The sequence below is a fragment of the Scleropages formosus genome, chromosome 6 (genome assembly GCF_900964775.1).
Source record: "Scleropages formosus chromosome 6, fSclFor1.1, whole genome shotgun sequence".
NCBI classification, from domain to species: domain Eukaryota; kingdom Metazoa; phylum Chordata; class Actinopteri; order Osteoglossiformes; family Osteoglossidae; genus Scleropages; species Scleropages formosus.
Window position 1 is genome coordinate 38,014,574 of NC_041811.1, and position 11,665 is coordinate 38,026,238.

An 11,665-nucleotide genomic window follows, 5' to 3' on the forward strand; every position below is an offset into this window, starting at 1 on the left:
GCATCTGGAGCGCGCGGCGGGTTCCCTCCCTCGGCTCGGGCGGGAAGAAGGAGGAGGAAGAGGAGGAGGAGGAAGTCGGTTGAGATCCCTCCTCACTCTGTCTGTGGCGGGCGGCGGAAGAGACGCGAGAAAAGTGAAAACCCAGCCAGCCGCCGCTACCACCACCACCACCACCAGCACCAGGCTTTTACTTTCGCTGCTTCGCGACGCCGCCGAAAATCGCCTCAGCTCAAGTTCCTCCTCTGAGCCTGAGGCTGGATTATTGGAATTTACCCGCCGAGCGCAAGAAGAAACGGTTAACGGAGGAGCGAGCGGCCGCGTCCGTCAAGTTTCTTTCGTTCGTTCGTTCGTCGGCACCGACCGAGAAAACGAAAATAAAACAAGTCACTTTTGCCAGAGAGCACCGGGAAGAAGTGCATGACGGGACGACGAAGCGCCCGGGGGGACAGACTGACTCGAGCGAGAGAGACCGCCGCGACGCCCGGATCGTGAGGCTCGACGTGCACGAAACGGAACTGACAAAAAAAAGTTGCACACTATGCTCCGAATAAAAGTTTTCGTACGGCTCTCTCGATTACCTGAGTGAAAAACGAAGTTTTATTCTGAATATTCGTTGTCCGCGTCCGACCTCTTCCCGGACTGCCACTGGCCGGCCCGGGGGGGGGGTACTACTGCTGCTGCTGCTTGGTTGGAGCCAAAGTCACAGGTTCGAGTTCCACCTCCGACTCTAGGTCCCTTGAACAAAGAGATAACCCTAAATTGCTCCAGTAAATTACCCAGCTGTATGAAGAGGAAAAAATGTCTAAGCTTGTTGTAATAAATGAAAGTGTGGGAGCGCTGCAGTACCCCGAAGCCCCACCAGGTGTCCTCAGAGCTGTTCCGCTGCGCCGCGCGCTCACAGCGAGAAGCTGCTTTGAAGTCCTTGTCCAAGCGGTGGCTCCACTGGGAGCTACAGTAAAGTGAAGAAATGTCAGTTTGGCCTCCATCCATTAGTAACAGGGGTTTCACAGATCCTCACAATGCTCTACTGTATTCTCACATTTAGGGCCTGATGTTTACAACACTCAGAGCTTTTAATATTTTCAAGATTCAAGGAAATCTGAGGAGTTGCATCTCTTGTTCGGATGAAGCCAGGTCCACTTTTCTTCTTCTTGCTGACGGAAGGATCAGAATTTGGTGCAAGCAACATGACTCCATGGAGCCATCCTCTTTGGTGCCAGCAGTCCAGGGTGATGGTGGCGGAAATGTAATAGTGTGGGGGAATGTTTTCCTAGGGCCCATACAGACATCTGAACTGCAAGGTGGATCTCAGCATCTCTGCTGACCAAGTATTTCATCCCTTCGTGACGTTCTGGCAACGCGACAGCAAATTTTCGCTGCTTCAGTGGCCTGCGCAGTCCCCAGATCTCAACCACATTGAGCATCTTTGGGATGAGGTGAAAAGGGCTGTTTGCGATCACTGTGCAGCGCAATCATTTTGACGCGGTAAAACACTCCCAAACAATGAGGAGGACTGGCTGTAACTGGAGCACACAGCTGATGACAGAAAGCAGCCTGGTGAAAATGGCATAGCAACTGAATGACAGGTATTAGATCTGCCAACTGTATTTGAGCAGCATCTTCTCAGCTTCCGTGTGACCTCAGAAATGTCAATGTGTACATGATCACTTTTTGAAAATGAGAACAGGGCAACAGTTTAAGTAAAACTTTTATTTAGATTAACATCTGATTAGTAAGATTCATAATTAACCACATTGGAAAAATAGTATTATAAAAATCTACACCTTTTGGTGAAATTTGAGTAATTCTAGTCATGTTTAGTTTATGGCCTATATTCCCCTACTGCCACCAACTTGCTTGTAGACCTGTGACCAAGGATGAGATCAGACACCGGTGGACTTTATTCTGCATGGCATTTGTCTATAAGCATCTCTTACACTACATGTCCAGAGGAAATGCAAAACGGATTACAGTACAAAATAAGCCTGGTGTTTCTATTGCACAGTAGATATTCTAGTCCTCACAGCAAAATTCGGGACTTGCTTTGCCGTCTTCATGCATTTGTCTATGACATTTATCCCAAGAGAGGGGGAAAAAAAAAACTGCTTGCTGATTAAAAAGAAAAATAAAATAAATTTCCCCTAACCTATGCCTACCACACAGAAGAAAACCCAGAAAATTTTACCTTGATTTTTCTCATTTTTCACAACAGAAAAAACCCATGTGAATCAATCCTTTATCCAAATTTCTATGAAATCTCAAATTAAGTACAGCAAATGTAATGTTCTGGTATTGTGCATACTTAAGCCATGTTTTCTTCACATGCGTATCATGCCTTAGGTCCAAGCAACATCAGTTTGTGACCCACTCCTGAAATGGTTATTGCTAAAAATGTGCTCAGAGATGCTACGGCACACGACCCTTACACATGCACAATATATTAAGTGATTCTTAAAAACCAATCACCAGAAAACTTAAGAAGAACACGAGAGGTCATTTGTTGCTTAGTTGGAACAGTTCGTAGTTCTCACAGTATTCGTGTCCATCTGTCGCTTGGCCTCGCCAAAGCACTGAGAGCGCCGTGAAGCACTGAGACCACACTCTTTGGCCTTAAATTAAAGGTGTCGAGGCAAAGCGGTACAAATGCGACACGCCGACAGTCAGAGCCCGGCTGTGCACTGAGCTCTCTGGAGGAGAACTTATCCTCCATCGAGCTGCCGTCAGTCTCCATCATCTTACGTGGAACGTCTCCCATAATACCCATGTTTTTTAGCATCTGCTTGAAGCCCTTTTCAGCACCCAGGTGTTCCTCTCCCCTCCCCCAACTCCCAGCTGCACTCCTCCCATTAAAGCGAGCATCAGGTACCGTCCTGTCCCCCCCATTCAGGACACGCTTCACTGGCTCTGCCCTGAAGTCACTCCGTTTGGTCCCTTGGTCCTGCATGCGGATGTGCAGAGCGCTGCAGCAGCAGCAGTGCACTGTGGGAAGAGGGTTACCTGCACTGCTCAGGAATGAGCCTCTTGAACCAACCACTTACTGCAAAGTCTACTCTCAAAACCAGTGCGAAGCCCACGAGGGTGAACACGGTGGCCAGCACAAACCCTGCGGCTTCAAACATGAGCCTGAAAGAAGAAGGGTCACAGAATACACAAGGAAGTGTCAGCAAAGTGAAAAAGAGAACATGCGTCACTCACACAAACACAGGGTCTACGCAGCTACACCTCTCCGCAGGGGGTCTTGTACCACACGGAACTCGAGGTGGGTCGGGCCCGAGGCACTACTGTACCGAGATCATTTGTGCGACACCTGAAGTGCAGACACACAGAACGTGCTAGAAGGAGAGCCGTGCCCCGCCCCACCTCGCCCCCCACCAGGAGACTGCAAGGATCTGAGGGAAATCTCGATCGTCTCGGACTCATTTGCGCACCGTGCGGCGAGGGGGAGCCTTACCGGCTCCGTGGGTCACACTTACTTGGGAGCAAAGACCTTCCACACCATTAGGTGCCTCCTCAGTATGGCAGCAGCCAGGGCAGATGCCAGGACCTAGAAGAGGAGAGAGAAGGTAAACAGCGGTATAAGGCTGCGCAGGTCCCAGTGCACGTGTTCCTGTGACCCCCCCCCCACCCCCCTGTACCTGGGCCCCCTTGACGCAGAGGCAGCGGGCAGCGAGCTGCAGAAGGGCGGTCGAGAACTCGCGGGGCCTCTCCCTCAGCCTCATCTCCATGACTGCGTTGCGCTCAGAGCCGCCGAAGCCCCGTCGTGGTGCTTGAACCTCACACACCAGCGGCCAGAACAGCAGGAGCGGACATCCCACTAACAAAGAGAGAAGTACTGCAGGCATCTCCATTTTTTTTTTACACTCTCTCGAGTCATTAATGGTTGTCCTGTAAACTCATCTGACAATTCGAGTTAAGAGTGATTTTAAACATCTCTGGAATTTTTGAGGCCACTGGAAAACTGCAGCAATACAAGCATCGCAGCAGTAAATTCTGAAATTCTGAGTCTCCAAACAGGTCTCCAAGGAAGCGCTGTATGTACTTTAGGTACCACTTCTTGGACTCAACAATTCTAGGAAAAATACACAGTTTTAATGGTGAATCCATTTCGGGTGTTAAGAGACGCTCAGAACAGTGCTCCTATTTCACAGCCGTAGCACCAGATGCAGCCATTAGGTGTCAAACGGGATACCTGCAAAGAGGATGTGCGAGGAGAAGGTGTTGAGGGCGACCAGGGACCCAGGCAGCAGGGTGCCCACATGCCCCTGGGGGAAGCCCACGAACGCTGCCCCCCACTGGATAGATGGGAAGGTGGGCAGGTGTCCCGTGGCATGAAAGAACTGTGTGGCAGCCAGGTCCCAGAGGAGCACAGAGAGCCAGGGCACGCTGAAGTCCCCTGGGGGCACAGAGAGCGAGAGGGGACTCGCATACGCACATACGTGTACCAACACTGGCCTGTGTACACTGTTTAAAAACACACGTATGCGTCTCTTCCCGGTGCACTACAGGCTAGATACTGATATAATTGGAGTAAATGACCACAGAGCAGCAGGCAGGGCAGGAGCTGATTACAGAAAGCCCAACAAGGTACATAACGTGCAGTCAAGTGCCAATATACAAATATTTTATAAAATGAAACAACATATAGAAATGGCAGCTAAGAGTGTGTGTTCAGCTGGGCTAAGAAACAAGCATTGGGCAAGGGGGGGGGGGTCTCTCTCACCCTTGTGCGCTCCCTGCAGGGACGCGAGTGTCATGGAGGAGGCATGGAGGTGCAGCAGCGCGGTGCCCTCTAGCAGCAGCAGCAGGAAGGCCAGCGCCATGCCCTCGGAGTGCAGCAGAAGCAGGCCCAGTCCCAGTAGGCCGCTCAGCAGCACCACGGGGGCGGAGTAGACCGTGCCCAGGCCGTAGGCCTCCACAGCGGGCCGGCCGTCACCTTCGGGGCCCCCCGACGACTCCCCGTCCTCCAGAGAGCGGCGCATGCGCTGGTACAGCTGGGGGATGAGGTGATGCAGCTCGGCTTCGGGACTCAGCGCCGTGCTGGCCCGGTAGCGGGGGAGGGGCGCCGGACCCTTGCCTTGGCTGGGCGCCTGTCTCGGTTTCAGGAAGACGGTCAGCGGGTTCATCCAAAGCAGGGTGGCACCGAGCGCCAGGAAGGCGAAGGCCACTCGGGGCAGGACCACGAGCGCCAGCGCGATGAGCTCGGCAAACCCGCGGAAACTCCGCTCGGGGGTGGAGCTCACGGCCCAGTAGAGGCCCGTGCAGAGGGAGGCCAGGGGCAGGGGCCAGCGGGCCGCGAACACAGCCGCTCCCGGGCCATTCAGGTTGCCGTAGTGGCGCAGCCAGCAACGCAAAGCATAGGTGCAGGCAGCCAGGGAGGCCACGGAGAGAACGTAGCGCAGGTTGCGCAGGCCGCTGTCCTGCACGCGCGCCAGCGGCACGAGGAGTGGCGAGGGGTTGCAGCCACCCTGTTCCTCACGGCAGTTGTGCAAGAAGAGTGAGAGGTAGAGCGAAGCCACTAGGACCCCGAGGCCGGCGAGCAGGACGAGGCTCTCCCTGCGCACGGCAGAGGAGGACAGAGGCGGCGACGGCAGGAGGCCCGGAGCCTTCTGGCAGTCTGGGCTCGTAGGCAGGAGGAGTCCCTCCCAGTTGAGGCGAAGGGGGATGTAGAGGCCCAGCGAGAGGAGCAGGAAGGTGGCCACCCGCCCCTCGGCAATCACGTAGCTGTCGGAGAGGAGCGAGGCGCAGCGCAGCGCGAGCACTAGCAGAGGCACGGAGAACACGGGAGGAGACAGGCTCCCCCCAGAGGTGCGACGAGGGTCACCGCCCCTTGCGAAAGCCCTTCCTTCGCCACGGCGCAGCCCCCAGAGGAACGCGAGCTGCGAGGAGAGGATGGCTGCACCAAGGCACCAGGCTGCATCCACGTAACCCAGAGATCCCAGCTGGCCCACTGCCACACCGGCCCCTGCAAAGGCCCCCATCGCCAGCGAGGCCCTCAGCGCAACGGTGTCCCCGGCCCCTGCCAACGCCTCAGACACAGCGAAGCACAGCGTGCAGGCAGTGGCCAGAATGACTATACCGCTGGCCATCTTGAGAGGGTGGAACTTGGCCCATGTGGCCTGGCACACCTCCCTGACAGCAGTTAGGTAGCTCTGCAAGGCAGCGACCAGCGCCGGGGAAGCGGTCCGTCCTTCTTTTACTGTGCTGCTGTACTCATTCCAGAGCGAGGCGAACTTGTCCTGCAGCATGGACAGGCTTTCGCGGGGGATGTCTCTCGCCACGTAGGAGTAGGTCTCCAAGAAGCGGTTCACCTTCGGATGAAGGCACGATGTGAGTGTTATTTTGCACACGTTTCACGTAACAACTGGAAATATCACAACCAGCAGAAAGTACCTCCATGTTCTCTGTATATTATCACACATTATATATATGATTTTACTGAGGTTGTTAACTGCTTGCACTGGCATCAGTGCTCTTTCGAACTCACACACGTGCACCACTAGATACCGTGGCAGCATCGTTTCATGACTGAGAACCAGGAGCGGTGCAGAGAAGCGTTGGCGCCTGGGCGGAGCCGGCATTTGCACAAGTGTCTTCATTTTGAAATTGCTCAACAACAACGCCATAAAAATGCACTGAGTTTGCTTCACTAAAGTTGCCTCAGGACTAAAACTGCGAGCCGTTCCGTGTGTATAACGTGCTGGCAGTGCGACGTCCAGGGAAATCCGTGCGCGCTGCGCCACTCCTGTAACACACCTGGAACACACTGACCGATCGCCTCGCGCAGTCACCACGCACCTGCTTGGCGTTGATCCACAGCGCCTCTAGCTGGCTGAGGTGGCTCCGCGCTCCTGCCGTTCGGCTCTCCTGGTGGAAGAGGGGCAGGATCACCTGTCCGATGCTGCTGTACGGGATGGGAACGCCGAGCAGCAGCGCCAGCGTGGGCACCAGGTCTGTCTGAGGCACCACCTCTGGCTCCGCCTACCAGAAAAACGACAGCGCTGCAGTACGTTGCAATGGATTCGAGTCGATCCGACCCGATTCATTTCTACAGAGCACTCTTCTCGCACGGCGACACGAAGCGGTGAACAGAGCATGTGAGGCAGCAGCCGCCCCACTCACCTGGGACAGAGCAGCGGGAAACACGGGGCTGGGGCTGTAGAGAAACAGTGCGGCATCTGTCTCCTTGAGGCTCTCGCCCCCGTGGTCGCCAGTGTCCGTCATGCCGTGGTCGCCCATCACCACGAGCAGCGTGTCGTTCTGCAGGCGCCTGATCACAGACCTGCACAGGAGACGGCGGAATGCAGCACCGGCAGAAAACTATTTCAAGTCATACGCGTGCGCGTATGGAACAAAGCGAGCTAAAGAGCCGACGCGCTACGCGGCAGGAGACGGTCCGTACCGCAGCTGAGCTCCACGGCGCCGAGACAGGAAGCTCCTCCTACTCACCTTATGACTTGGTCCATCTGGGTGAGCTTGTCCGCCATGGCTGGGTGATCGGGGCCAAAGCGATGCCCGCAGTGGTCTACCCCCAGGAAGTGGGCGATGAGCACGTCCCAGTCGGCACCTTCCACTGGGGAGAGGAGAGAGAGCGGGACGGAGTGGAGCGCGGCTCTGTTTGAGTCACAGCCGGCGAGCGGCACCGACACACTTCTCCGGCGTTGCGGGCACACTGCTAGCGCAGGCTTGGCGCCGAGCACAACGCTTTGAGGGCGAGGATAATAATGTACCGGAGCAGTAAATGCAGCCATGGTGAGCAGTGACATTTACGGGACTATGGGTGCGTTGCTCTGCAAACGGCGCGCTGTAGCCTCCCTCACACGCGCACGTCCACCAACGCGCTGTGACCGAGCGCGAGTGTGTGTGCGTGCAGCCAATAAGGGCCATGATACCAACTGGTGCCGTAAAGGTGCTTCAGGATGCCGTCATCCACCGTGTGCAGGTCTTTGACATTGAAGGAGGGGAAGGGCAGAGAGCGGTAGAACTGGTTGGGGAACAGGCTCTCCCACGTGTCGTCGCCCATGAAGACCACACGCTTTCCTGGAGAAAACACACGCAAGCACAAACGTGACATGTGGTACGATAAAACAACTTGTTCTTTTCTTTTCCCCTGTATGAAGTCACCTTGCGTTTCATGTGAGCATTAGCTGGTGGCGAAGGAAACATTAATTGTGGGAATGCAGTAAAACACAGGTTCACTGCGGGACAGCTGATAGTGCAGTGGTTAGTGCTACTGCCTTTGGACCCAAAGGTTGCAGGTTCGATTCCTCCCCTCTGGCTGTAGTAGCTTGACTTACCCCAAATTGCTGCAGTAAAATAACCCAGCTGTACAAATGGGTAAATAACTGCAAGCTTGTGATAACTGTAACCTTAACACTATAAGTTGCTTTGGAGAAAAGCATCAGCAAAATGAATAAATGGAAATATGTAATGTACTGGACCAGGGCTCACGCGATGAGCCGAGGAAACTTTAACCGAAAAAGTGGGTATATAAATAATCGGACTTGTCCCCAACCCTCCTGCTGTTCGATCGCAACCCAAACTTCTTCGTCGATGACGTCGTGGCCCAGAGACCATCGGCTAGCACGCACGGGGCAGAGAGATGATCTATTTTAACGCTGTGCTGGACGCCTCGGGTTCCCTCCGCCACATGCGGATGGCGGTTCGATTTGCGTGTCAACTGCAGGGAATGGTGCAATACGGGGACACCCTTCTGGAAGTTTCTGGAAAGCTCTACACGGTCACACCTGGGATAAATCGTGGTGACCCGGTGAAGCCTGAGCCCTCGCTCTATGCCCGCCTGGGCTCGTTTGCCTTTCCCCGCTGTCCCGTCCCTAGACTCTACGCTCCTCGCCAACAGAGATGCGCCATCGCGCCCGGCGTGTGCCGGAAACCCCGGGACGGGAGGTTCGAGTCGAGTCGAGCTCCGTCCCGACGGCCACCCGGCGGCCACTCGCCTGCCCGCGCCAGCTGCCGCACCAGGTTGTCCTCGAGCACGGCACTCGACGCAAAGTTGTTGCCCACGTCCACGAAGGTGGGCAGGGAGCCCGTGGTGAAGCCCTTGATGCGCTGCATCGTCGTGGTGGGAGGGTCCGCGCGGAACGCGAAGAGGCGCGCGTGCTCCGGCTGCGACGACGTCACTTCCCGCAGCACCGGCAGCTTGTTCTCGAAGGGCCGCGGGTTCCCGCCGCGAAAGCGCGCGAAGTCCAGCCTGAGGGCGTCGACGACGAGCAGCACCGCCCTCCGGAAGCGCGCCCCGCCCTCGCAGAAGTCTGGTCGCGCGGCGCCCGGAAGCAGAGCGTCGGCGCAGGAGCTGCTCTTGTTGACCTCGAGGCGAACGAGCAGGAAGCCGCCCACGAACAGGTGGATCCCCACGAAGAAGGCGGAGCAGAGCCACAGGAGCAGGAGCAGCACAGGGAGCCTCTCCATGATGATCCTGGTGGGGGCGGGAGGAGGAGGGACACGGCGGGCATTCAGGAGGGCAGCGGCGGCAGCGGCGGCGGCGGCGTCGCGCGCGCTCACACGATCGGATCACGTGCTACGTGTAGTACAGCCCCCCGCCCAGGCTCGGCTCGGCTCGGCTCGGCCGTCCGTCAGTCTCACCTCCTCCTGCTGCTGCTGGTCCACGCCGCCCTCCGCTGACCTTGGCTTGTCACTTCTTCTTCTTTCTTGTGTGACACAATGTGTCGTCCTTCTTCTTCTCCTCCGTCCTCGGTCTCGGTCTCGGTCTCCCCCCGAACGAGCAGCTGAACGCGAGGCACAGCGGCGGCTCGGCTTCGCAGCGCTTCCCCTCATGGGCTCGCTGTCATTCGGCTTCCATTCCTTCGCCGAAATGCGCGAGCGCGGCACGCGCGCCTGCCGCCACGCGCACAAAGAAAGAGAGCGGCCCGCAGCCTCCGTGGCGGTGACGCGAGGAGCGGCTGCCCCCTGGCGGCCAGGCGTGCGACGCACACTAGGCGCCGTATCGTAGACGGCCACGGGGCTCCGTACTGGCGACCTCGTCGTCCGTCGCAAACCCCCCCTTCGCTCTGCTCTTGACCGAACGCCATGGAGACGCAGCGTGTAGCGAATTGACGAGCGCGGAAGTTACCAAGCTACAAAACGTCAAAAGTCTCAGAGAAATGAATCAATGTAAATATGACATACGTCGATTACTGGGCTTACATCCTTGTTTTACCGTTTCTAGTTAAATTATTTTCATTAGGATGAGCTGAACATGTTAAAAATGATCATCATGTGCCTAAATTAAGTAGGGTTTCTTTTTTTCTCTTACTGATACGTGTGACACTTCGCAGGACTTTCTCTCTTAGCTCTAATAGTAAGCCACCATCATCGACACCAGGCTCATACAAGAAGCGCCGCACCGGCGTCGGATGACCCCTCTCCGGCTCTCGCCCCTCATGCCATGGACTCTTGGCCCGTTCCGCCACCACCACCACCGCCAGCAGACTCGGCAACAGTTTCTTCCCCGACGCGGTCGGGTTACTCAACACCCGGCTGCTGCCTCCCAACGCTCACCTGGCCGGCGCAGTCCGACAGCGAACCCGGCCTGACTCCTACACTACATCCTGCCTACGGTCGTCAGCCCATCTCCACATCCCGTCCTGTGTATTTACTGTCTTGTACTCTGTTCTGTGTTGCATCGCCATGGTCTCCGGAGAAACGACGTTTCGTTCCACCCTATACAACCTCTATAGAGGAATGACGAAAACAACTTGAACTTGTACTCTTACTCTTTGTTGTGCTCCAACTGTTTTTCATTTCCCCTTTTCCCGTATGCAGTACGTGGATGGTCTAAAGGACCATTTTTTCTACTAGTTTACATTGTTTTTCTTTTTAGTATTATGTTGCAGTAAAAATCATTGGGAGGAATGTTGGGATATTGTATTGAGAAATGATTACAATATATTGACTACGGGACAAAATATTTAAATTCCCTCAGGCCTCATTAGCAGTGACAAATAATATTGGTTAAATATTTGATAGCCATGCCAACTATTTTTTTCCAGTAAAAAAATTGAAAACAAACACAGTGCCTGGTGGCTTTTACTGTAACAATACCGTTCACACTTCTGTCCATCACTTTATTCATATTTCAGACCTGGAAATGTACATGAAAAAATGCTTTAAGCTTTTAACAAACATGAACAGATATTTGAACATTTCATTGGAAAATCTGGAAAAAAAAAAAAGTTTTTAATATCTTACTGGTGCAATATCATTCCTTCTCTGTTACAACTCAGCTCTAACAATTATATAACAATTACAAGATCATGTCCTGTACAATAGTCCATTATTAAAGATTACTGAAGACACAACCAAACACCCAGCTTGAGCTAATGTAGTAGTTTAGTGTAGCTAAACAGCTTGATATTTCACCCATCTGCAGACACTGCATTATATAATACACAGCAGTGTGTTTCGTTCACTTGCGGAAGTGACACTAAAAGCAGGTGCTCCTTGTGTTGAAATGTCAGAAATCGGTAATTATCACATCATTGTAATAATAAATGAGGTTTATTAAATATATCTGTGGCAGTGGCAATAATCTGTGACACCTGAGCACACTGTCGAAGCACTTTCGTGGTACTGTATATGAAAATATATTCTAACTGAGCCTATTATTTTCAGGGGTAGGTATTTCCAAAGACCACAAACAATATGTATA

General features: G+C 54.3%; 1 protein-coding gene across 1 annotated transcript; it reads right to left on the bottom strand.

Annotated features, from left to right (window-relative positions):
* Positions 1–10: 10 nt before the first annotated feature.
* pigo (phosphatidylinositol glycan anchor biosynthesis, class O) lies at positions 11–10,099 on the bottom strand. The gene is made up of 12 exons (XM_029253002.1): positions 9,601–10,099; positions 8,955–9,433; positions 7,894–8,037; positions 7,447–7,570; positions 7,120–7,279; positions 6,796–6,978; positions 4,721–6,308; positions 4,190–4,393; positions 3,636–3,814; positions 3,474–3,544; positions 579–3,123; positions 11–101 (listed from the first exon to the last, which is right to left on the bottom strand). Exons 2-11 carry the CDS (start codon positions 9,424–9,426, stop codon positions 2,994–2,996), a joined length of 3,255 nt encoding a protein of 1,084 aa, XP_029108835.1. The 5' UTR covers positions 9,427–9,433; positions 9,601–10,099; the 3' UTR covers positions 11–101; positions 579–2,993.
* Positions 10,100–11,665: the final 1,566 nt, after the last annotated feature.

What these genes read in the sequence shown, in the direction of transcription:
- pigo (XM_029253002.1), bottom strand. Translation starts at nt 9,426, where the DNA reads ATGGAGAGGCTCCCTGTGCTGCTCCTGCTCCTGTGGCTCTGCTCCGCC. An exon ending in GAAGCACCTTTACGGCACCA is followed by an intron (nt 7,571 to 7,893) that starts GTTGGTATCATG and finishes TCCTCTCCCCAG; the next exon opens with TGGAAGGTGCCGACTGGGAC. An exon ending in TCTGCGTCAAGGGGGCCCAG is followed by an intron (nt 3,545 to 3,635) that starts GTACAGGGGGGT and finishes CTCCTCTTCTAG; the next exon opens with GTCCTGGCATCTGCCCTGGC.